This window comes from Lycium ferocissimum, chromosome 3 (assembly GCF_029784015.1).
Source record: "Lycium ferocissimum isolate CSIRO_LF1 chromosome 3, AGI_CSIRO_Lferr_CH_V1, whole genome shotgun sequence".
Lineage (NCBI taxonomy): Eukaryota > Viridiplantae > Streptophyta > Magnoliopsida > Solanales > Solanaceae > Lycium > Lycium ferocissimum.
In genome coordinates, this window is record NC_081344.1 from 22,823,340 (window position 1) to 22,850,737 (window position 27,398).

The 27,398-nt window shown below is 37.2% G+C and overlaps 1 protein-coding gene and 2 pseudogenes across 1 annotated transcript in view; all 3 read right to left on the reverse strand.

The window, feature by feature from the left end:
- Positions 1 to 26,630, reverse strand: part of LOC132048785 (uncharacterized) — a 63,906-nt gene extending 37,276 nt beyond the window's left edge. The window contains exons 1-9 of the mRNA XM_059439467.1: positions 26,339 to 26,630; positions 26,118 to 26,189; positions 25,860 to 25,993; positions 21,826 to 21,851; positions 20,777 to 20,899; positions 15,908 to 16,235; positions 15,613 to 15,714; positions 15,084 to 15,170; positions 14,137 to 14,520 (exon numbers count right to left, since the gene is read on the reverse strand). Coding sequence (XP_059295450.1) covers positions 14,413 to 14,520; positions 15,084 to 15,170; positions 15,613 to 15,714; positions 15,908 to 16,235; positions 20,777 to 20,899; positions 21,826 to 21,851; positions 25,860 to 25,993; positions 26,118 to 26,189; positions 26,339 to 26,630 — 1,272 coding nt within the window. The 3' untranslated portion in view covers positions 14,137 to 14,412. The remainder of the gene's footprint in view (positions 1 to 14,136; positions 14,521 to 15,083; positions 15,171 to 15,612; positions 15,715 to 15,907; positions 16,236 to 20,776; positions 20,900 to 21,825; positions 21,852 to 25,859; positions 25,994 to 26,117; positions 26,190 to 26,338) is intronic.
- On the reverse strand, positions 1,947 to 2,984 carry LOC132048783 (L-type lectin-domain containing receptor kinase IX.1-like; annotated as a pseudogene).
- On the reverse strand, positions 2,995 to 3,789 carry LOC132048784 (agglutinin-2-like; annotated as a pseudogene).
- Positions 26,631 to 27,398: the final 768 nt, after the last annotated feature.

Genomic DNA, 27,398 nt, shown 5'->3' on the forward strand with positions numbered 1-27,398 from the left:
TTTTAAAAAAAATTTCACTTTTTTACACTACATTTCACCAAAAACTACAATTTCAAAAATTATGGCCAAACACAACTCCAACTTCAAAAATTCCAAAAAAAGTGAAATTTTTTTTGGTATTTATGGCCAAACGGGGCCTTTGTTTTCTCCCTTACTGCTATTCCTTTCTTATTATTTTCACATCTATGCGACTGACTTCCGAAATGCTCGTCCTCTCAAATCCTTAACGACGAAGGACTTGTTCTTTAATATAATTTTGGCCGACATTCCATTTGCAACTAGATGACGAAAGCATAAAAAAAAAAAATACCACACTTTTTTTTTTAGTCTGTCTGAAAAAGAATGATATGTTTTTATGTTTAGAAATTATTTAACTTGAAACTTCTCCTTTTACATTTATAAAATGATTTAAATCCACACAAATATCTATGATTTGTTTTAGATCACAAGTTTCAAAGATCTTTCTTTTCTTTTTTAAACTTCGTCTTATAGTCAAGTTATGTCGCATAAATTAGACGGAGAGAAATACCTCTTAGTAATATAATTATGAAATTTTTATTATAGAAAGTATTATAATTCAATTAATTGAAAATATTAATAAATTATTTTACATAAATTATTTTACTTAGTCCGCTTCTCCCATATATGATTTTTCTGATTTGATTCTCCAATTGAAAGATTTGAAATACACATTCTCCTATCGAGTTTCATGTAATAATGTAACCTGCTTTCTCTTCGACTTAACGCTAAAAGGCGCGTTCATATGTTAGCATCTGTTGTAATCTTAAATTTTTAAGTATAGACCAACTTTATCATTTTAAGAAAATATATGTATACGTTTCTTGATCGTTTATATTTCATCTTCTTGATGTTATTCCTCATTATTTGTGTAAGGCGTATGTGTCTAAAATTAGTGCATTTTTATCCTTATCCAAAGGTATAAGTTTTAAATCTTTTGGTTTTTTAACTTCTTTAGCGGTTTTTGTGTTCAATTTAAATCGTTATTTCTTTTCTACTGAACTACTGTATGAAATTTTCTACAGCGTCATTTCATTTTACGGCATTATCATTATTTAAATGTCTTTTTTTTTTTTTTTTTTTGCAATTGTCTCTTACTTCTTCACGTGGACCCCATCTTAAATTTTTTTTTTTTTTTTTTTTTTTTTGCAATTGTCTCCTAATTCTTTTCGTGAACCCCACCTTGTTTTTTTTATTTTTTATTATTATTATAGAAGAGGGGTTTGATGACCAAACGAATTCTTCTTTTTATTACTATTATACAAGAGTGGGTTGACGATCAAACCCACTCTTCTATAAGAGTTAAAATTAAAAAATGGGAAGTTTTCAAATTCGTTCCTCTTAACACTTTAATCTTTTCAAGAGAGAATTTTGCTCTCGCATATACTCTTTACCCCTAAATTTGTAACTTAGAATAACAATTAAATTCATATTGAAGAAATTGCACGAATTGTCCTTCAAATGGGTTGATCTTTAATTTTTGCCCTTTAGCAATTGAACTTAGTTCTTTAAGGCCAAAAGTCATGTGTCATAACTTATGAGATATTACAACAACGATAACAACATATCCAGTGTAATCTCACGGTGAGGTGGGAAGAAGAGTAGGATGTCTGTGGAGACCTTACGTCTACCTTTGTGGGGTGGAGAGACTAATTCGATTAACCACTAGCTCAAAAGAAACGTAGTCAATGCGTGATTGCAAAAAAAAAAAAATAAGAAAGCAAAATATCAAGAGAAACAAATGGAGCAATACATAGTAGTACACACATATGGGTAATGATAGATGCGGTACATAAATAATACTACTAAGAAAAGGAGAAGAGGAGATGGAAAGACTGCCCCAGCTGAGCCTGCTCTCTACAAACGCGACAAAACTCACTACCCTCCCGTATAAGGTCATGTCCTCAGTTGTGCCATGTACTGTCTAATCACATCCCCCAGTTCTTCTTGGGCCTACCTCTACCTCTCCTAACTCCTGCGACCGCCAATCTCTCACACCTCCTAATTGGCGCACCCTCACACCTCCTATTCACATGCCTAAACCAGCTCAGTCTCATTTCTTTCATCTTATCCGCCACGAAGGTCACTCTGACGAATAACTGTTGTTTCCTTCCACAAGCTATTTCTAATGCGATAATACCAAAGCTATTGACATTTGTTTCCTTTCTAGCTTTGTCAGTGATGAACCATTCAGGGGCCATATAGCCCCTTGTACCTGCAAAACATTTTGGGATCTCTTTTCATGGTCAACCAGCTTAGCTAACCCAAAATCCCCAAGTTTGGCATTGAAATTGGAATCCAACATAATATTGCTCGACTTTATATCCCTATGTACCACGCATTGTTCCCGTTCTTCATGTAGATATAGTAATGCCGAGGCCAAGCCTTGAGCAATCTTGAATCTCATTGGCCATGTCAAATGACTTTTTCCCTTGAAGAGGTGAGTATCCAAGCTTCCATTAGGCATAAACTCATAGACAAGTAGAAGCTCTCTTTTCTCATGGCACCAGCCAATGAGTTGCACCAAATGTTTATGTCTTAACCGGTTAATGATCCTCACTTCTGATGCATACTCTCTTACTCCTTGCTTGGAATCCCTTGAAACCCTCTTAATAGCAATATAGGAATTGGATTATCTTGAGATATCCTTTATAAATACCCCGGAACCCACCTTGCCCAAGCATCTCTTCTAGAGAAAAGTTCTTTGTACATCTGGCCAACTCACTGTATAAGAACTTCTTTGGTCTTGTGCTTCTTTCAAATTCATCGGTCATGGAACGATCAAAGATAACTTCCTTTTCATCTTCTCAGACCTTCCTCTTTCTCCAATATACAAACAACATCAAAACATATACTGAAACCAAAACAGAACCACCAGAAATCAATCCGGCTACAAGTCCTAAATTAGTTTTGGTTGGTGCGCATGCTACAGTTGTTTTAGTAAGGCTACCTACGGATACTGTCATGTTGTTATTATTATCTAAAGAAGATGTAAAATTCCCGAATAGATGCTTTGTAACGCAAGAACGAGTCTGCTTCTGTGAAGCCAAAAGTGACCCGTTACGGCAAATATTTCTTGAGTCAAGATTGTAAGATAGGCTGCGGCCGGTGACTATGGTATTCCACCCCAGTTGGAAACCGGTGAAGACAACACTAAGATTTTTTGAGGTTGAATTATAGGCGGTTTAGGCATCGGTTCTCCTACCATACGGAATGCTACTATACCGGGTCACGTTAATAACATATTGCATAGAGTTGATATCTATACCTACGCAGATCACCCATTGGGTCATTTGGACGTTACGATAGGTGTCAAACTCCACGGCAACAAAATGATTACCTGATGTATTCAGTCGCTGAGTATTACTTGTAAGGCCAAGACTTTCCACCTATGGTTGTGTTATCAGGAATTGTTGAACCTACAGGCGCAAGGAAGAAGGCAAGACCATCACCATATCTTGTTCTACCCTATGAATTGATGCTAAAGGAGGAATGTGTACTGAAATCTGTGAGATTTTTCGAGGCCTTATCCCAGAGATGCAGTGGTTTGGAGTATGTGGCCCGACCTATGCTCGCATTTATAGCACGATTGAGTTGTTTTGTGGTGAGTTGAATTGCACCATTTGTTGGATAAGCATCTCTCTCATATGTTACATTATGATCATTAGGTCTAAAACTATCAAAATTGAAGGACAATGAAGTGACTAAAGGGACTATGATAAGAAGGAAAACAAGATAGTTGAGAGAAGATAAAGAGGCAAAGAGAACCATAGTTGGACAATATGTTAATCAGATAGTTAGACAATTGAATATATACAATAATCTATATGCCTATGGAATACATTTATCATCTTTCCAAAGAGCAGCCTAAAGGCTTGGTCAACTTTTAGTCTTTTATGTACATAAAGTTATTGAGAGATAGTTTCATGTCCCAACAGTCAACTCTGAATTTACATAACTCCCCACCCCTGGTCTATTCCAAACTATTCAATAATTAGAGTATTCTTGAAGGGGAAATGAAGACTTTGAAATTCTTTGAGGAATATATTGGTACATTTTGTTTAAGCAGCACCTACATTTAGTTGATAACTGTTGCTATTTCTAATATTTTGTAAGTTGGAATCTATCTCTCATTCTGATTATATGACCCTTTTAAGAATATAGTCTGAAGATGACCAAAAAATAGTACTCTCTCCACGACTTAGACAATACACCATATCACCATGTTTGAGAATTTTCTTCTTCAAGAAATGGGCATAATTTACCAATTTATCCACACATGCTAGCTCATTCCATCTCCTCCCGCGATTTACCTTGGCTAGAAGTCCTCTTCATTGTCGAGAGGCCAGACGAACGACAAGTTGTAACACCTCTCCGTTTTCCCTAGCTAACGGGCGGATGCAAGCAAATGGTTATAGATGTGACCTATACTTCGTCTACCTACGGTAATATCAAGGTTGTACTAACTTAAAATTTTACGGTTCGCATTTTCGCAGGCGGGGTTAGAGCTCGAGAAAGTTACTTCGAACTCGTTGGTACTCTTTCGGACTTTGTTTTAAAAGAGTCACTAGGAAAATCGGTTTTGAAGGGTTTATTCATACACCGTGAAAAATCCTTCTTAATCCAAAGTTCTAGGTAAAGGTTCTGGTGATCCCCTAGGGAAGGTGTTAGGCACCCTAGTATTAAGGATCCGTACTATACGGTTGACCTTCGAGTTCCAATGTGTGAGTATTTGCATAAACTATTTATTTAGTGTTTATTTCCCGCAAAAGATTTGTCATGTTGCATATCATTTTTTGAAAAGAAAAAAAAAAGAGTTGAATATATCCCCTTTATATATAGGGTATTTAGGTTCGGATTTATGATATCCGGGTATAATTAGTTCCTTTTATATATAAGGATAGTAGTTTTTCTTATAGGAAAAGATAGAAAGTTCATTTATTTTTTATTTGGGTAACCAAGTTTTATCCATGCTTTACTCACACGTGGACCGGGTTAATCCATTTAATATATTTTCAGAATATCCTTACCTAAATTTTTATAATTAAGTGTAGTTTGGACTGTTTTGATTTTTAAAGAAAAGGACTCTTTATATGTTCCACGCGATTGGTTTTTTAGGAAAAAGATGAATTGTACCCATGGTAAAAAAATCTCGCATATGCTCCTTTTAAACGTACTTGCATACATATGTCTATTTTATAACAAAGTTTCAATTTTACTTAAGAAATAAGAGCTTTATTTCAAAATCAGTTCTAATTTATCAAATGCCTTGTTTATTTATTGAAATCGTTGGCCTTGGCCCAGAAAATATTGACCGTGATTTTTAGAAAAAGGCCAAGTGGGTCTTAACCCAAAGAAGTAACTTTATTTGGGTTTTCTTAAAAATGACCAAGCTGTATGGACTATTGACCTAAACACGCCCTATTTCTAACCATTTAAAAACGTAGGCCTTAGCCAAGTTTATTTGACCACAGATTTATACAAAATCAGACGGGTTTTAGTCCAAAAGAGACCTTTCATCATTTTGTTTTCAAATACCAGACTGAGTGCGCTCTAACCCAAAACATTTCAATGAGCATTCATTTTCTTTGAGAAAAGACAAGTGGGCTATGGCCCAAAACATATCAAAACCTTTTACCAAAACCCCAAAACCAAAAAATATATGCTTTCAAATCGTTTTTAAGAAGGAAGCGTTTTGCCTAATCTATTTATCCTATAAGTTTTACACAAAGTTGTCTATACTATTTCTCGCATTCCCAAAATCTTTTCTAGTTTATTACTTATTAAAATTGTAGCAGTTGCCTCCATTTTTTTACTCTTCAAAATTAGTACGCGTTCTCAAGGTTTTGAAAAAATTTCGAGTGCTAAAGTCAATCTAAACGGCATATGTACCGTTTGCCTAAGATGCCTAATTCATAATAAAGGTTCCAATAATATTTGTGGGTTTACAAACAACAAGCACAATACAAGTAAGCCAAATATAACATAAATACGATGGAATTGAATAAAATAAAATGGGGTGTACCAAACCCCAACCATTTTCACCTATGGTGACGGGCCTTCATATCATTTTTACCCATGATTGGGCCTTCAATATATTAGCTTCTCTTTCTTCCTTTTGGACCCAAAGACGTTTGAAGGAAATTTTCCTTATTGGGCTTCTAACCTAATAAGGTGGCTGGACCTCGGCCCGAGTGGCCATGCAGTAGAGAGGGAAAAAAATAAAAGACCCCGGTTAGTTTAAATTTTCTATTCCTATCATACATATGATATGCACTCATAGCATGCAAAGTATACTACTGTTTTATAAATCCTATTCTATGTGTGAATATACAACATATATAAATAGTATATCATATTTATTCAAGAGACCATGTGAGGCATATGTGTTTCCATGTCCTCAAACTCAACATCCCAAACTAGGTGGTGGGAGGCCAAGTCATCACCCCCCTTTTAATCCTGATGCTGCACAAGTTCCAAGAGGTTTCATGAACCTCCGGCATGGCTGGTCACCAGGGAAGGGTTCAAACTAGACCCCCCTTTACCTAAACTGCCTCTCAACCAACAAATAGGGAAGACACAGATTCACACACACCCACACATGGTTCAGAATAAATAAGATATGTCTAATATATATGTGTATGGAATCACTATCAGTCAACAAGAAATAATGATACCAGTAGAGAAAAACATGATTTAAGCATAAAAATGAAAGTAACCTATATGGGCACAGCATAGCCTAAGTTAAACTTTAACCAAACAAACCACAACAGATCAGTCAAATGCAGTTCTAAACAACATGAAATCAGGCAGATGTGATAAAGTATAAGAACACAAAGGGGAAAATCATTCTCTAAGCACAATGTCATCATAACAGGTTTAGCATACATAGAGTATACCTGTGGCTGTCTAAGCATAACTCTTAAATGGTTTATGGACAATTCAAGTGATTACTTTGTTATCTTCAAGACATTATATTCCAAGTCTAAATGATTCCTCTTATAAAGGCAAAAATAAACAGGTAGATACAAATTATAATCTTAACAACTATAGCACAATCAAAGCCAAGTAGGCACAAACCATAGTCCTTTATTGGTATGATATCCTGTTAGTTTTTTTCAAAGAACCTAATTCAAGACACAAGTAACAATAGAAACCAAGTTAGGATTATCTATAGAACCAACTGCCCAGGACCTTTTAAGCTATCATGTTCCCATATGGAGTATATGAATCTTAGACCTAATCAGTTACACCCTTTTAAATGACTTAAGCAAATAGGCAGGTCATAGTCTCAAAATGCATAGGGATCCCATATTCTTTTACTCTAGGTGTCCTAACTTTTACTCTTGATCCTGTCCTATTTGCAGGAAAGTTTAAATTAACTCAAGAGATACACTTAATCTTAGCTATGACCTTATTCCTAATCTTCATCTTTTCTCTAAAACTTGAATAAGTATCACATATTTCTAACTTTACATGTTGCACAGAAGGAAAACAGCTTCATTCAAACATGACTAGAGTAGGGCCAACTTTATCTATTGCTGGGCCTCTGTATTAATGGACTCATGACTTAGTTCAGAGAAAGAAATGAAAAGAAAACATGAGTTATTGTTTAAAGAATCACAGAGAAGAAGGGTCAAATATACCGCCCCGCCCACCCCCCACCATCAACTTACATTGCTATCCTGACTAAAAAAAACAGTGTCATGGACCTTCTTATCTTTTAAAAGAGTCACTTATTAGGACTTAGGGTGAAAGGGAGAAACAGACCATTTTTCAGAACACAGGTTGAAATCACAATAATACACACAGAATCTACATAGAGTCCAGATCATAAACCTAACTTAACTAGCTGCTAAAGGTTCTGTCATATACCATCATGTTCTTTTCACAATAGGGAAGGTCTCTTTCATTTTTATTTACCAAAACAAGCAGTGTCTCAAAAAAAAAAAACTTTCTTTTCCAGTTTTATTACAGTTTTCAACTAATCCAAACATTTCCTTAAGGCACATTAAAACAGACACAACAAAAATCAAGTTAAATCAGTTCTAACAGTCCATTACAGATGTACAGGAAATTCCATCTTTTAAGGCTCAACAACCTTAACAGTATCACAAGATGACATCAAAGTGCAAAGGTGAGAGGTTATACCCCATAGACTTGAGAGGGATGCCATGACAACTTTTTCTCTAGGAGAAAAGATACTATGGCTTGACCCTTTCTCAATCCTCTCCTAAGGTGTCTTTAAAAGACCTTCCTCATCTAGCCAAGTGGTTTCTAGCCTCAACCCATACAATATTGACCTTTTATTTCCCCTTTTCCCCAATCACACCCCAAATGACACCAAGCAATTTACAAATCAACATACAAGTTGTTTTCCTTTTTAGTTCTTAAATACTGCTTTCTTTTATCCCATTCCTTCCTACTCCTTTTTACTTAGATTATTATCATGGGGCTTTTCTTTCTATCTGTGCCTATCTTTAAGCCTAGGCAGTTTGTAAACACAGGGATTATAATTGCTACATCAGCTACTTACACACATAGGAGAAACAAAGAGAATATTCATGTCCCAAGGTAAAGCCTTAATCTCTAAATTGTTCAGGACTTAAACAAATCAAAGTCAAGTTGCTCCTTTTCATTCTTCTTTCAATACTTAGACTTATAAACTTGAACATTCATGATCCTTTACCAAATTAAGACTCATGTATGGGTGAAGACAATACAGATACAAGAGCACGATATATCAGTCCCTTACTTTTCATAACAAATTACTTCATTTCTAAAGTAAGACCAACTAATAGGGCAGTGTCAGCAAAAGAAGTCACAAACAAGAGAACAGACCTCTTCCTTAGACATCACTTTCATTTCATTCTTTATTTTATACCCTTTTTAGTTTCAATAATGACTAGGTGGCAAGGTTAACAGTTAGTCCATTAACCATTTAGCAACTAAATCAACTCTAGTTAGCCTTAAATGAAGACCTGATCTTGTGGTTTCTATTACTTCTCCTATTTTCTTTACTTTTCCTTTCCCATCAGATTTTGCACATTTAGGGAGGTAAACTACTTCTAGGTGAAGGGCTTATGGTATAGACTATCAAGACAAGTTGTGAACACCATGTGCACAAGCAAACAAATTTCATCAAGATAAAACAACCTTAAGCAGATCAAAAGGAAACAAGGTTCACATTTAAGTGTCATGGACAGGATGGTTCTAAGATTTTGCTATGAGTCATGGATTATCATACACTTATCACAAGTCATAGGTGGTCAGGCATAATCCACATTAGGTGATGACACAAGCATAGTCACAGCCATGAACAAACAATTAAACTGTAGACCTAAAGCATGATCCTGCTACCCCTTTGTTCTATTATTAGACAACAAACAAACAATTAGCTTATCTTGTCTCACTCTACTCTAAACGTAAGATTATTTAAGAAGAAGGAAGCAATGAGACATCCCACCAAAGATATTCAGAGGTTCAACACAACAGATTCATGTTTTTTTTTATCTAAATCTTCCTTTATTCATTCATTTTTCAGAAAAAAAAGAAGGAGCACATCAGAAGCTATATCCAGAAACAACTGATCAAATTCCAACAACTGGTTAAGATTTGGCCAACAGACCTCACTTCACAAATAGGGCAATTCATGACTGACTAGCAAAATAGGGATATTTAACTATAATCACAAGCACATGCTACCAAAGAAATCAACCATGTTCAACTGCGTTACACATAGACTGTTTCACCTCCCTTATCTTTTATTTAAATTGAACTTATTGTGCCTTACTCTACTTAAGATCATGCTCAGTAAACTAACAATAATATTCAAGAAAAAGGCAAGGGAAAGAGAAAAGGACCTTCGAAACACCTCACACACACCTCTTTATGATGAACACTGAACCTTAAGACCATATGAACAAATAAAAACCAAAAGCATTTCAACAGTCTACATTCTTAAATGAACTTCACTATGATATTTTCCTTCATCCTTATCATGTTCTTATCAAATGAAATCACACGTTAAGCACAAAACTAATCAAGACATATTTAACACATGAACATAACTAACCTACAAATATATTTAAACTAGGTAGGATATTAAGTACTAAATACAAAAATGAAATAAACTAAATCAAGATTTACCTTTTAAATGCGCAGCCAAGACAAGAATGGATTTGAGAGCCTATGTGCTTCCAAATCAGCAAACTCAGCCACACACGGAGAAAAAGAAAATAAGAACCAAATATTTTAACTAAAACCCCAACTACTTAGTTTAGGTTTTCAGAATTCTTTTACTAGGAAGTCTTTCTGAAAATCTAAGTTTTTCACTTCCTTTTACCTAAAATTTTTCTCTATATATATTTTCCTTGCTATTTTTCCAGTTTTCGATTTTTTTTCTCCCCCGAAAAAGACTTGTTTTTGTGCAAAGGCTGGGGTTCTAAATCCCACAGTTCATATGAAATCAACAGCAATCGATGTGGGACAAACCCCTTTCCTTACAATCTAACAAATTAGCCAACAAATCAACGATCTAGATCAGAAACAAGCCAATACACGGTCAGATCTAACCCCGTTGGGTCGATCTGACCCAACGGATATGGACCAATAACAAAATACCAGCAAAAATAATCTTAAAAGAAATAAATAAAGACGATTTTGATGAAAACAAGAGAGTAAAGTAAAGATTTTACCATATTCGGATAAGAGCGAACATGAAAAGACAAATAAACTTTAGCACTTTCACCACAATAGGCATGCAACTACTGTGCATGTCAGCCCAGGTCTGTAAACATGCCATTTTTGGCATGAGAGAGGTGAAGAAATTTGAGGCGGCTACTAGGGTTTCATGGAAGAGGTAAGAAAGAGAGAGAGAGAGAGAGAGAGAGAGAGTTTTTTTTTTGGTGGGGGGGGGGGAGGTTAAAAAAAAATGAAATGAGGGGTGGGGTGGGGTGGGGATATGTTTATTGTCCGTTTAAAACTAATCGGGCCGGGTCTCGGCTGGTCTTGGGCCGGACTCAATCCAAAATGCTAGTTATTAATTAAAGGGCCCAATCATATATGTGTGTTTACATACATACATACATATATATATATATATATATATATATATATATATATATATATATATATATATATATATATATACATATATACATATATATATATATATACATATATACATATATATATATACTTGGTGTATACATATGTATATCTAATACATAAAAATCAGTAATTAGGGAAAATATTAAAATTGAAAAAGTTTTAAATAATGGGAAAAATTAGGCCGTAATTATTTTATTAAAATAATTAAAAAATCGGTCAAATGATTAATGGGCTAAAAAATGGCCTTAATCAATTAACCCAGCATAATTATTTCAATTATGGCCTTGCTTGGTCTAATTAGCAATTTTGAAATTAAATTAAACTAGTTATTTCAAATAAAAGATTAACAGGCTGATTTTGCAAAATAACTTTAATTTCTATAAATCATGAGCTGGCCAAGACAAAATATATTTATATAAAGGATCAATTTTGCAGTAATTATCGTCTAATTAATTAATTAATTAACCTAATTAAAACATTTATGGGCAATTATGCCTATTTTTGACAAATCATGCAGATTATATAGAAATCAGAAGTTTAAAGGGTTAAATAGTTAATTACTTAAATTATTTAAATTACTCAAACTCTCAAAGATTAAAAAGTATTTGCAAAATTTGATAATTTTAAATAATTAAATAAATGAAAACCCTTCTTCTTCTTTTTTTCTTTTAAAAAAATTTAACAAAATCTCATAAAACATCATGAAAATACTCATTAATTTCTAAATAAATTTATGATGCATGAAAATCACTTTAATTAATTTAAGGGAAGAAATATTGACCTGGACAATTTATAAAAATCATTTAAGGGTTTCAAAACGCTCAGCTCATTTATTTATTACCCCGGGGCTCTGAGTGATCAAAATAAATTACGGGATGTCAAAAATTAGGTGTCAACAATACCTATATATTACAGAAAATAATAAAAGACGGAAAATGTTGTATGTATGATCCTGAAAAATGCAAGTAGGCTGCCACGTCTATCTTATCAACTTGTAAATTTATTCACGTCAGTATCTCACTTAACATAATATATCACTTAAAACCCATTTTTCGACCACATCTAGTGCCTGATATATCACCCATAATGTTTTTTTTTTCAAAACAGGCCAGAAAATAAATTATTTTTTAAAGTGGCGTCACGTAGATATGGCACATCATGGCTGGTTTTTTTTTTTTTTTTTTTTTTTAAATAGCGTGGGCCGCGAAAATGGATTATGTTGTTAAAGTTGTACACATAGACATTATGTAAAATATAATGAGTTGCTGAAGTGGCAAACTACTTGTGTTTCTAGGAGGGTATTGTGGTTAACTTAGCAAAATTCAGGGGAGACAAATGAAAAGAATCTTATTATTATAGGATTTTAAATATTGTTCAAGTCTTGCAACCAGTCCGCATTTGAAGTGCAATAATATTTCTTGTTTGTTTCCATTTTAGTTACAAAGATTCATTATAAAAAAAACATTGGAAGCCTTTTGATTCATCCAGAACTCCCTTCTTTGTGCTTTTTATGTTTATGTACGTTTAGCTCTTCATTTCGTACTACTATAAATAAACTCCATTTAGCGCTGCTGCAAAACCTCTATAGCTGGTAAAGTTAGCAGAAAGGACAACTACATAAAACAGATATGAAGAAACAAAAAGCCAAGTTAAAATTAGAGGCTCTGATTGCTCATACCAACTGACTATACACAATAATATTTCACCTTTTGACATAGATTTTTCCTCTTTTTCCTTTCCAGTGATCAAGCAATTAAATCTCAGTATGGATAATAGAACAAAGTTGCTTCAACAGTACATCCCTTGAAAGACACCAAACACCTTCAAATACCCGGATAAAACTGCATATTTGCAACCAAACCCCACGTTCCACCAATCGTTTCTTGAAGTTTTGCCAAGTGCTTCCTACCGTTAAGATGTGAAGACATACCAATATCACCAGGGCAACTAACGTTACAAAAACTACACCACAACTTAGAATTATGACTAGCACCACTAGCATTCTTCACTTACTTCTGCTTTTCATGTTGTCCAGTAGCTCCTAGTTGGACCTTTTCTTTAGGTTTCTCATTAGTACCGTGCTTTCTTTGAGTTGAAATTGCATGTTTTACTTGCTCCTGCTTAAGCTTGTCTGGCTTATTTGAAGTACAAGGTGGGTTTCTATCAGTTTTGGCCGCTTTCCTGCGAGTTTTAGCTCTTCACAATTTTTCGTATGTCTTCCACCTAGAAGATGGCATTTCAGGTCATGCTCTGAGGTGGTTGTCACTTGACATACCGCACAAGTCCACTCTGTCTGAACGTTCTTTACCGAATCAGTCTCTGAGAGTTTAACCTCCTCGGCATCTGCTGGAAGCACTGTTTCCTAGATCTGCACACCTGTTGTTTTCTTCTGAATCTGAATTGGATTTTACTTCACACATTTAACCTGCAGTTCCATGGAGGACATTTTAATCGCTGGCATACAGATTATTTTTGCTTGATTATAGGAAAAAAAGAATAAAATAAAAAATATATATATATATCAATTCTCTCCCTTTTTAGTGGCTTCAGATCATCAGATGTTTACTGGAGAAACTGAGGTTAGAGAATATAACTAAGATAAATGAATCTTGTAAACTTCATAGCAGGAAGTTTTACAAAGTGCACCAGTTTACTTTCGGGTTACTCAGTGATTGTTTTAGCATATACAGAGTTTCTTCTAAAGTTTAAATGATAATGTTACTTGATCTCAGTGTGCAGTATCAATTGCCATCTTCCGCATTTCGCTTGATTGATCAGCCTAATCTTTTTGTCTTCATGTACAGCTAAGCCTCACCCACACTTTTCCTACCTTGACCAACAAGAGTATAACTAGCAGCTAATGAGCTATTCTCATGGAACATCATGCTCCACTCCTCTTTTGAACAATCGCTTGCTTAACATCTTCTCTATTGGGCTGATCAATATTTGTGAAGGCATAATATCCCAAAAATGACCAAGGAAGTTCTAGCATTAAAAAATAATAACCTGTTTGGGCTCAGCTGCTTCATTAGCACAGTGCTTCAATCCTGCTGCAGCTGCATGTTTTACTTGCTCCTGATTAAGCTGATTTGACTTTGTTGTAACAGGTGAGCTTCCTTCCCTTTTGGCCGTTTGCATGCAAGTTTTCAGCCCTTCACACTTTGCTTTATGTTTCCTTCCGTTAAGATGGGACTTCAGGTTTTGCTCCGAGGGGCTGTCATTTGACATACTGCACAAGTCCACTCTGTCTGAACTTGCTTTAAAGATATAATCTCTGGAAGTTTAATCTCTTCTAATCTCTTCAGTATTTGCTGGAATTACCATTTCCTTGACCAGCACTCCTGTCGTTTTCTTCTCAATCTGAATTGGATTTTCCTTCACACTTTTAACCTGCAGGTCCACTAACATCTTAATCACTGGCATACAAATTACTTTTGCTTGAGTATAGAAGCACAAAAACTAGGCTAGAATAAAGGTGGTACTGATGTTTAAGAATATTTAAGAGCATTAATTCTCTCCCTTTTTTAATGGCTTCAAATGTTTACAGGAGAAACAGAGGCTCAAGACCATACTAACATATCTGAATCTAATGCAAACTTCAAAAAGAATTAATTTTACAAAATGCACAGTTTAAATTTCAGGTTGCTTGGCGGTTATTACAGCATATACGAGGTTTCCTTTCGTTCTAAACGATAGCGTACTTGATTCAGTGTGTATATCATTTGCCATCTTGCACATTTAGCTTGATCGATGAGAGGATGAGCCTAATTTTTGTTTTCATATACAGATACAGTAAGCTTCATCTCAAGCTCTCCTCGTCATCAATCATCAATTAGCAGCTTGTTTAATATTTCATCTATCAAGGAATCTAGAGCAATATTTGTGAACACATAATATCCCAAAAACAAAAACAAAAAAGTAACCAAGGAAATTCAAGGGTTAAGAAATATAACCTGTTTGGGCTCAGCTGCTTCATGTTTTGCCATATCCTCCATCACTGTGATATCTTCCCAAACAAGACCACTCCCTTCACGTTCTGTCTGATTAGGAAAACTATGATTGTTATTTATGGGATTTTAAGGAATGATAGCATCTGCATGAAAAAAAGATTTTCACTAGAAAAGAACAAGTAATTAGTTCTGTTGTTAACAAAAGGAAAACTCAGACAGATTTGATGCTTTAATTGAGAAAACTGATAACTGCATAATGTTAGTACAATTATTCCGCATGTACATACAATAGTCCAAGGGTTGGAAGGTACACTAAATCTATGCAAGCAAATCATTTTATGAATTTGTTGGAAATAAGCAAATCACAAAAATTAGTGCATGATATCATATATATGCAATCCATTTAACTTGTATTCAACTGCTAATGCAACTTTTCAAATCATTATGGGATGAAAATGCCAGTAAAACAACAGCACAAGAAGTTATAACTGTTTCATACAGTACAGGGAGCTATGAACAATCGGTGAGGCACCTGGTTGGTGGTAAGGGCTCGTTCTTCAGCACTAGCATCCGAAATATAATCCGAAGTTGGCTTGATCCCTTCTGCATGATGATCCGAAATATAATCCTTGGACTGCAACTAGGAGATCATGATAATTACAATCAAGCCTGAAGTTGCTATAAAATCCAGTGGAATACGTAGTCATACATTTTCTTCGATTAACAGTCTCAACATTTGTATAACTAACCAATGTAACATCAAAAAAAGTGCTTGTCCGTTTCGGTAATGAACTGGATACTCCTTGCTGAAGTAATGTCTGACATACCTTCTTTGCAATAAGTTTCTCGAGAGCATCAGATCCATTTTCTTGAAGATACCTCTCTGCCACAGCCAGAAATGTTTCATTCTTGAGAGATGGATCCTCCATTGGCTTGTTAAACCAGTCAGTGACAGTTTGGAGGTTGACAGACAAGCACACATATAGAAGGCATTGGTAAACATAACAAGAATCACTAAACTGCCTGATACTATCGTGCAGTTTAACCGGAAAACATGGACAAATGAGATTTTGATAAAGATAACATGCACCATTAAACTGCGATATCACCAACCAACATATGGTTATTAATTTTATATATGGCCACAGAGGAACCCTACCACAGTAAATGAAAGACATTAGTATATACAACAGGAGTAGTTTCTCATGCCGATATGTATATTACCCAATTTTTCTCGAAATGCTTCAGCAAACTAGCTCTTGAAATCCTCAACTTCTCACCAAGGGAATTTAAGAAACACAAGCTAGAACAGACATATAACTACCAACATAGATGAGTAACCGAAATAAGTGCATTATAAGGCTTTGAGGTTCACTTGAATAGATTCTGTCACAATTCAATAAGTCAATATAAGGGCATGGATCCAGAAACAAAGTGTAAGTACATGAGGGGGACATGGTTTGAAACCATGGTTTCAAATCATGGTTTCAAATCATGTGTGGACATGCAATTTGGATATCTTAAGTTATATCTTCTCTTATAGACATAAAAACCCCACAAGTTGTAAAAACTATCAAAACATTCTCAATTCTTATACAATCTTACCAAATGAGCAAGTCATAGTTCATAACAAAATTAATACGCTACTAGAAGGCCTTTCTAAAAAATACAACATCAATTGATTAAACTTTAGTTCAATAAAAACGAAAATTTAACAGGAATAGTAATGAGGTTGGTAGACATAAATAAAGGTTGGTGGAAGTTAATGAGGTTGGTAAATGGTTGGTGGGATTAATTGTTAAAAATATCTACCAATTTATGGGTCTCTTTTTACAAAATATAAATTTATGGGTCAACTTTCATATTTAAAATTTTTGAAACCGTGGACTAGGGTTGGGGGGGCTAAGGGGGGTGAGGGAGGTTCTAGATTGAGAGTAGGGTCTTGGAATATTGGGACTTTATCGGGAAAGTCCATAGAGTTAGTTAAGATTCTTAAAAAGAGGAGGATTAATATAGCTTGTGTCGAGAGACTAAATGGGTAGGACTAAAGCTAAGGATGTGGACGGGTACAAGCTTTGGTTCTCGGGCAAGTCTAGGTATAGGAATGGGGTAGGGATCTTAGTAGATAGTGAGCTTAGAGATCAGGTGGTAGAGGTTAGAAGGATCAACGACAGGATGATGACGATTAAGGTAGTCGTTGGAGGGTTCACCTTGAACATTATTAGTGCCTACGCGCCACAAGTGGGTTTAGATGAGGAGGTAAAAAGGCGTTTTTGGGAGGACTTGGACGAAGTGGTGGTAAGTATACCACCTACTGAGAAATTATTCATAGAAGGAGATTTCAATGGGCACATTGGGTCTGTTTTGAGGGGTTATGACGAGGTGCATGGAGGATTTGGCTTCGGGGACAGGAATGGTGGAGGAGTCTCACTCCTGGATTTCGCAAAAGCTTTTGGATTGGAGGTAGCCAACTCGTGTTTTCCGAAGAAAGAGGAGCACTTGGTAACCTTTCGTAGCTCAGTGGCTGCGATGCAAATAGACTTCTTGCTTCTTAGAAAAGATGATAAAGGCCTACGTAAGGTATGCAAGGTCATCTTAGAGTGAGAATCTTACGACCCGACATAAGCTATTGGTGATGGATTTGGAGATAAGAAGGAAGAAGAAGAAGAAGGTTGTGGATGACGACCGAGGATTAAGTGGGGGAGTTTGACTCCGTCTGGTGCCCAGTGCCAGAGATGGGGGAGAAGTTGATGGCTATGGGAGTGTGGGATAGTAGGGGGGATGCGAGCAGTATGTGGGATAGGACGGCCAGCTGCATTCGAGAAGCAGCTAGAGAGGTATTGGGGGTCTCACGAGGCTGCCGTGGTGGACACCGAGGGGATTGGTGGTGGAATGGAGAAGTCCAGGAAGGTAGAAGCAAAAAGAAGCGAGGCATATATGAAGTTGGTAGATAGCAAGGATGATGAAGAGAAGCGGACGAACAGGGAAAAGTATAAGATGGCGAGAAAGGAGGCGAAGTTGGCAGTTTCGGCGGCAAAAACGGCGGCCTTTGAACGCCTTTATGCGGAGACTAGAGGACGAGAGGTGGGGATAAGAAGCTATTTAAGCTCGCCGAGGGCGAGAGAGGAAGGCGTGCGACTTAGATCAAGTGAAGTGCATCAAGGACGAGGATGGCCAAGTGTTGGTACGGGAAGCCCGCGACGAGAGATGGCGGTCATGCGCATCTCCTGCCGCCCGCTTGGCGGGCGGAGCGCTCGTTATCCTGACTTTTCTCTCTGCTGGGGTATGAACTCTTGAACGAAGGAGCGGACAGAGACATTGTGTTGGGAGACTTGGAGCACTTTGATAGGCATCGCGACTTTGGTTATTGTAGGAGTATAAAGGTTGAGGAGGTTAAGGGAGCTGTTCGTAGGATGCGCAGGGGAAGAGCGACCGGACCTGACGAGATTCCTGGAGAATTTTAGAAGAATGCGGGCGGGGGTAGGCACAGGAGTGGTGACTTGGATTGTTTAATGTCATTTTCAAGACGGCGAAGATCTTAGAAAGAATGGAGATGGAGTACAATGATTCCCGTGTACAAGAACAAGGAGACATTCAAAGGCAACGACAACTATAGAGGTATCAAGTTGCTAAGTCACACTATGAAAGTGTGGGAAAGGGTGGTGGAAATGAGGGTGAGGAGAGGTGTGTCTATTTCGAGAGAACCGGTTTGGTTTAAATGCGGGGTGCTCGACTACGAAGCCATTCATATTGTAAGGAGATTGGTGGAGCGGTATAGGGAGCGGAAGAGGGACTTGCACATGGTATTCATTGACCTAGAAAAGGCTACGACAAGGTGCCAAAGAGAGGTCTATGGAGATGCTTGGATGCTAAAGGTGTACACTGTGGTGTACATTAGAGCGATAAAGGACATGTATGATGGAGCTAAGACCGGGGTAAGGACGGTAGGAGGAGACTCGGAGCAACTTCCCCATTCGATGGGGGCTGCATCAGGGATCAGCTCTTAGCCCATTTCTATTCGCCTTGGTGATGGATGAATTGACGTGACAAATACAAGGCGAGGTGCCTTGGTGTATGTTGTTCACAGATGACATAGTCCTGATTGACGAGACTCGCAACGGAGTTAACGATAGTGGAGGGGCCGGAGGCAGAACGTTGGAGTCTAAAGGATTTAAATTGAGTAGGACGAGACGAGATACTTGGAGTGCGGGTTCAGTGGCGTACCGCGTGAGGTTGATGAGGAAGTGAGGCTTGGTACCCAGGCCATTCAAAAGAAAGAAAGTTTCAAGTACCTTGGGTCTATTATACAGGGAGATGGGGTTATCGACGACGATGTTTCACATCGTATTAGTGCGAGGTGGATGAAATGGAGACTCGCCTCCGAGTCTTTGTGTGATAAGAAAGTGCCTCCAAAACTTAAAGGCAAGTTCTACAAAGTGGTGGTTAGACCGACTGTTATTGTACGGAGCGGAATGTTGGCCGGTCAAAAATGTCACATTCGAGAAGATGAAAGTCGCGAAAATGCGAATGCTGCGGTGGATGTGTGGACACACTAGGAGCGATAGAATTAGGAATGAAGATATCCGAGACAAGGTGGGAGTGGCATCGGTAGAGGACAAGATGCGGGAAGCGAGGCTGAGATGGTTTGGGCATGTGAAGAGGAGAGACAGAGATGCTCCAGTGCGGAGGTGTGAGAGGTTGGCTATGGATGGTTTCGGGGAGAGGTAAAGGGAGGTCGAAGAAGTATTGGGGAGAGGTGATTAGACGGGATATGGCACGATTTCGGCTCGCCGGGGACATGACCTTAGATAGGAGGTTGTGGAGGACTCGGATTAGGATAGAAGGCTAGGTGGCTTACCCTTTCACCATAGTAGTTGCGGTTTCGCTCATCTTGTTTATTGACTTTTGGTTTATGCATTTGATTGCTTGCTTATATACGTTGGTAGTTGTACTTTGATTATTTTATTTATCTATAGTAGTTAATGCTCCTTTCTTCCGACTATTCTACCATGACTTTTCGCTTTTGGTATTCGTGTTATCATATTGTTTTCGATATGCTTGGCCCTATCTGACCTTTTGTCTTGTTTTCCTCTTGTCTTCCTCGCTTCTCCTCTCTTGAGCCGAGGGTCTTTCGGAAACAGCCGCCCTACCTTTCAAGGTGGGGGTTAGGTCTGTGTACACTCTACCCTCCCCAGACCCCACGTGGTGGGACTATACTGGGCTTCTTGTTGTTGTGGTTTAAAACCATGAGATGAATTGCATGTCCAAATGCTGATTTCATCTCATGGTTTCAAACGATGGTTTCAATCAACATGCCCAAACGCCTACAAAGTGTAATTACATGAGCAGGGTACAAGCACAAAAATTTGGATATGAAGCATATATGTGTTCTGTTGGGTTTAATATCAAGTAGATATCTGCCTACTAGGTAAGGCCACTAATTGAGGATATCATAAGTTCATTAATCATTAACGTCTTGGGTTTAGCCTTATTTTTCTTCAAGACAGAGAAAAAATTTATGCAATGATCTTACTGAATGTTAATCCAATTAACAAGCGTCAATGCTCAAAGAGTTCCTATTTCCATATGATTTAAAGAGGATTATGAAAGGAATACACATAAAAGGTTACAAATTTATGAAAGGTTACAAATTTATGGCCCTTTTAATATAGCCAGCTAAGAGTACAGCACATTACCATTCAATAAGCTTCTCAAATACGTGCTCAAACAGAGAAATAAAGGAAAAGATGGTCCAATATGTGACTAGCTTCCTCATGTGATACTTGGAGCCAGTCTCAATCGCTTGGATTGAAGCACATCTGCGGTTCCACAAAAGAATTGGTAAACATTACCAGTAACAAACAAAGTTACTACACCAGTAACCAACATTGGAAATGAAAGCATTCAATATTTTTTATGCCTTAGGGTGCACTTGGCCAGGGGCATAGCTACCTTTAGTGAAGGGGGCTCTTTGAATTCCCTCGGCCTGAATATTACACTAAGATAAAAGGAAAAAATAACTTTTCTGATATATATAAATTGTTGAATCCCCTCGAGCTCAACATAGTATAAAATCTTAGATGCCAAATTTTAACTTTTTTTAATCTCCTTGTTCAAGTTCTTGGCTCCGCCACTGCATTTGGCATGGAGAAAAATGTTTCATTAGAAAACATTTTCTATGAAGAAATGTCTGTATGAGGAAAATGCTTACAGTAAAACAAAAAAAAAAAATGACTTTGAAATCATTTACTTAATTATTTATTTGATCGGGTATAAAAATAGGTGACTTATGGTAATCGTAATAGTTGACAACAACACGAAATAGAAGTTGGGATATTTTAAAGGGATAAGGGTCAAAAACGCACCTCAAGTATCACTTTTTTTTTTCCTACCTGAACTATCCGGTTTGAGGGTTTCCTACCTAAACTATCACCAACGAGTTACTCCCTCTGTCAGATTTCGAGAGTCAAACAAGAAAATATTTGACCACAATTTATTCGTTCGTTGTTTAAATATTTTCAAATGTTTATTACTGTAACTTATGGTACTTTTTCTCTAGTTTCTAACTATGTAAATTATTTTTCAAAAAACTCAAAGATTGTATTTCCGAAATCCAAATTGAGGGAGTAGCAAAACACACCTCAACTATCGGTTGTTCACTTTTCCTACCTAATAGTTGTAACATCACATACTATGTGCAAAATAGACTTGTAAAGGACAAAGGACAGTTAATGACTACACTTACAGAGGATAGCCCAGAGCAAGCACCAGCTTGCAAATACGGTAGACCAAAAATCAAGAGTATGAATACATGCAATATACATACTCCAATATGCAGACTCATGCATATACGTATAATGTTGGGAAAAAAAAAAAGGGTAGCCAAAGCTAAAGTCTTGTTTATTTAAGACAACTTAGCAAGATTTCATGTCCCAAGTTTCATTTTTAACAAACAACACATAACGGAGAAAGAAAAATAGATTTACCAAGCGAGGAAATCGATTTTGGAATTTTTTTTTCACTTTTCTTTGTTGCAATTTCATCAGCTTGAGTTCTATCAAGTTCTTGAGTTTCTATGATCACAAGACTTTTCGAAGATGAAAAGAAGTAAGCAGTTTTCAAAAATAGGTCTTTCTTTTCCAAGTAATAACAAAAATATGGTTGTAAAGTGAAAAGGGCAGGTCAATTTTGGAAAATTAATATAATTGACCCGTCTTTCTATGTTCCAATCAAATAAAAACCATCGAGTTTTCATTTTTATTTTAATGTAATTCTTCCGAGTTGGAATTAGCGCCCTAATTAATGAAAGTTCAGTCACCATAATCCTTTCAGCTTTCTTTTTCTCCCTTGATGCTATTCCTTTCTTATTATTTTCACAGCTGTACAACTAACTCGTTCTATAATCTTGGCTGACATTTGCAAAATGGGGAATATTCAAACTCGTTGCTCTTAACACATTTATATTGTCATGAATAGTAAAGGCTGAACACATACGAAAACACCTGAGACACGATTTCATTTAGACATATAAATTTAAGGTATTCCTATTGAGCACCTACACTATCCGAAATCTGTTCCAATTAGACATTTTTTGGTGAGTTGACACATGGAGTGAGTCTCATCCAATATAGACTTGTAAAGAGCCCCAAAAAAATAGGTTTTTTTTCTTTCTTTTTATTTCCTCCTCCTGAGTTGTCTAAGATTGCTTCTTCCTCTAATGGGTCGTTTGGTAAGAAGACAAGTAATGCAGAAATTAGCAATATAAAGAGCCTCAAAAAAATAGGTTTTTTTTCTTTCTTTTTATTTCTCCTCCCGAGAAGATTTGTAATGCAGGAATTACTAATACAAGGATTGTAATGCTGGGATTATTTTTTATCAAGTGTTTGATTTACTGTACTAAAAATTAGATATACTATGTATAACCTAAGCTTGTGTTCGATTTAAAGCTCTACAAAAATCTTCTGTTCAACTATACCTTTGAATTTTTTTGGGATTTTCTATTTCATTAAATTGGGTTAAAGGTATGAGCTAGATGACTACAATAACATACCCAGTGAAATCCCACAACGTGGGGTCTGGGGAGGGTATAGTGTACGCAGACCTTACCCCTATCTCGGAAGATAGGGAGGTTGTTTCTGAAAGACCCCCGGCTTAAGAGAAAACATGACGAGAAAAGGCCAAATAAGCACAAATAGCTCAAGCAATATGAAAATGCAACTAACGAAAGCGAAAAAGCCCTAATAAAGTAGTCAAGGAAAAAAGAAGCAGTGGCTACCACAGATGAATAAGATAGTCGAAGTGTCACGACCCAACCACTGAGTCGTGACGAGTGCCTGACCACTACTGATCACGCACCCCTACTCTCGTACCTGAACATCACTGGATAACTGGGTGGCCCATATAACTTATGAATGAACCATGCTGACTCTTATCAGAACAACTTTAAGGACTATCAACCACCTGTGCATAGATGCATATATATATATATATATATATATATATATATATATATATATATATATATATATATATATATATATATATATATATATATATATATATATATAGAACGGTGCAAGCCGACAAGGCCTCTATATATATATATATACTGTACAATAAAAGAATGGAAGCTGACCAGGCTACATCAAGTGTACACAACTGCCTACAGACCTCTACTGGAGTATCACCTGTGGACAGGATCCCGCCGTACCCATATATGCCTAAATATCTCAAAAATAGCATACCAAAATAGACCGCAGCTCTGGATCAAGTGGAGCGTGCTGACTATAGTTGAGCGGAGGTCTTACAGAGCTGGACCATTTGTCTGTCTACCTGTACCTGTGGGCATGAACGCAGCCCTCCGAACAATAGGGGAGTCAGTACGGATAATGTACCGAGTATGTATGGCATAAGGGCAACATATACATAAGAATCATGAAGGAAATCTGAGACTCATAAGCTAAACTGACTGTCTGAATGCACCTGGATGACTGAATACCTGAACATATCTGTATAACTCTATTTAACTGAATATACCTCTGAGGGAGTATGACATGCATAGGTCATAATATAACTGATAGTGCTGTGGAACGTACAGCCCGATCCCTATCCAATATAATAATGCCGATGAACGTACGGCCCGATCCATAAATCATATATATTGCCGAGGAACGTACGACCCGATCCATATATCATCATCACTGTGTACCAGCTGATCAGGTGGTGCTGCGTATATAACACCTCTCCCCTTCCCCATACCCCATATATCTATAATAAACACATATATTACGCCTTCTGATCATGGGTCAATGGGCATATATCTATATATAAATGAATGCAATGCATGAGTATAAACTAACATTATCAACATGTGAAATCTCAAGATTCATGAGCAGAAGGAACAATCATAGCAAGGGGTATAGGATTATCAAAGACTGAGGTACTTCTAGTGCTTCTAAGAGTAGAGTAATATGGAAGCTCGTTTACACGTTGTTCGCTCATTTCATAAGATTATGCCAAAATGATAGAAAGGACAGCCTTAACATATCTTGAAGCGTCTATTCGTCCAACTTCTACCTCTCGAACTCGTAAGTCTACAATCAAGATAGCATAGGTCATAATTAGACCCTCTATAGCACTTACTATCCAATTCAAGTGAAAAAGGAACTTAACGAATTCCGGACAATATTTCCTTCATAATTCAATAATCCCTCAATTTCCAAATCAACCCGAACATCAATAACAACACTAGCAACAACAATATCAACTCTTACATATCAAAATATAATCAATTCTACTCCGAGTCATCTCCCAAAACAGCCCCTAGTCTCATCTTAACCCTTATTCAACTCACCACTCCTATAACTATATTCCCTTTACTTAAAACCACTAAAACTCTTGATAATTAACTTAAATTCAAAGATAGGAATCATATACATACCTTGAGGGATCTAGGTTTCCAAGAACCAACTTCAACTCAAACTTCCAAGCTCTACAACTTCAATAAAACCTTAGAGACAACCTTTTCCTTTACCAGCTCGGGTTTACGGGGCTCGGATCCTACTAAAATTCCTCCAATATGAAGGAATATGTTAAGAAGGAATATTTAAGGGTTTGCTCTAGTCTGAAATGATAAAAGTGAGGAATAAAATAGTGGGATCGTATATATATAAGTGGAACTAGAAAGTTCCAGCGATGCGGTTTGACGAGCGGGTCGACGACCCATCATCGTGTCGACGGTCCGTCGACTTGCTCCGTCGACCTGTGCCTGCAGATTCAGAGGCTGCGGAGACAATGTTGACGGTGCAGAACGACGGCCCGTTGTCCTGTCGATGGCCCGTCAACATTGTCTGGTTTTTGCAGATTTTTCCTGAGTCCGTTCAGTTCGTATCGATTCGATTCGTTCAACTTCTAATCCTATAATTTGCTGAGAACACATGCTTATACCTTGGTACACGAGCTCTAACACTCAGCATCTCAAATCTGGGCCGACTAGCTGATTCTCTCCAACATCAAACCATCTTAGAGATGATCTGCATCTCCGCTCATATAAAGCCTCATAAGGAGCGATCTGCATCTCCGCTCATACAAAGCCTCATAAGGAGCCATCTGGATAATGGAATGGTAACTGTTATTATATGCAAGCTCAATAAGAGGCAAATGATCATCCCAGCTACCTCGAAAGTCAATCACACAAGCTCTCAGCATGTCCTTCAGTATCTGTATAGTACGCTCCGCTTGCCCATCTGTCAGTGGATGAAATGCAGTACTAAGACTCACCTGAGTCGCCAACCCATTCTGAAAAGATCTCCAGAAGTTAGCGGTGAACTGTGCCCCTCTGTTTGAGATAATGGCTGTAGGAATACCATGGAGTCGTGCAATCTCTTTAAGGTACAGCTTCGCATAATCTTCAGCTGAATAAGTAGTTTTGATAGGCAGGAAGTGGGCTGATTTTATAAGTCTATCAACTATGACTCATATTGAATCATACTTCCACTGAGTACGGGGTAAAACTGTGATAAAATCTATATTAATTACCTCCTATTTTCATTTCGGAATCTCTATAGCCTGCAATAAGCCTCCGGGCTTCTGATGCTCTACCTTGTCTTGCTGACAATTTGGACACCGAGCGACAAATTATGCTATATCTCTTTTCATATCATCCCACCAATAAACTTTCTTAAGATCATGGTACATTTTTGTCGTGCCAGGGTGAATAGAATAGCGACAATAATGGGCTTCCCCCATAACTTGCTGACGAAGATCTGCAATATTAGGAACACATAATCTATCTCGATACCTAAGTATTCCACCTCCTATGATCACGAAGGGTCTCTTTTCTTTCTGAGGAGCTGTATCTCGATAATGCACCAAAATAGGATCCTCGTACTGATGTTCTTTTATTTCAGCTACTAAGGATGACGTCGCTGTATCCTGAACTGTAACTCCTCCATCACCTGAATCTATCAACCGAACTCCCAAGCTGGCTAGCTGACGAATATCACAGGCTATCTCCTTTTTCTCTGGTTGCACATATGACAAACTACCCATGGATTTACGACTATGAGCATCTGCAACAACTTAGCTTTCCCAAGATGGTATAGAATATCAATGTCATAATCTTTCAGCAACTCTAGCCATCGCCTTTGACGTTGATTCAGGTCCTTCTGCTTAAAGATATACTGGAGGCTCTTGTGATCCGTATAGATGTCAAAATGAACACTATATAAATAGTGTCTCCACATCTTCAAGGCATGGATCACCACAGCTAACTTAAGATCATGGGTTGGATAATTCTGCTCGTGTTCCCTTAACTGTATAGAGGCATAAGCAATAACCTTACCATGTTTCATTAATATACAGCCTAGCCCAATACCATAAGCATCACAATAAATCACATAGCCATCTATTCCCTCTGGAAGAGTCAAGGCGAGAGCTGAAGTTAATTTGTCCTTCAATATCTAAAAACTGCGCTCACATGCATTCGTCTACTGGAACTTAGCTGATTTCTAGGTCAGCTTGGTCAATGGGGCTGAAAGAGAAGAAAATCCTTCCACAAACCTTCTATAATATCATGCTAAACCCAAGAAACTACATATCTTTGTTAGTGTCGTGGGCCTTGGGTAATTCTTTACAGCTTCGATCTTTTGAGCATCCACTCTAATACCTTCATCTGAGATAAAGTGACCAAGGAAAGCCACAGAGTTCAACCAGAACTCACACTTAGAAAACTTCGCGTAAAGCTCTCTAGCTCGAAAAACTCCAAGTATTGCACATAGATGTTCAGCATGCTCAACCTCTGACGGTGAATAAACCAGA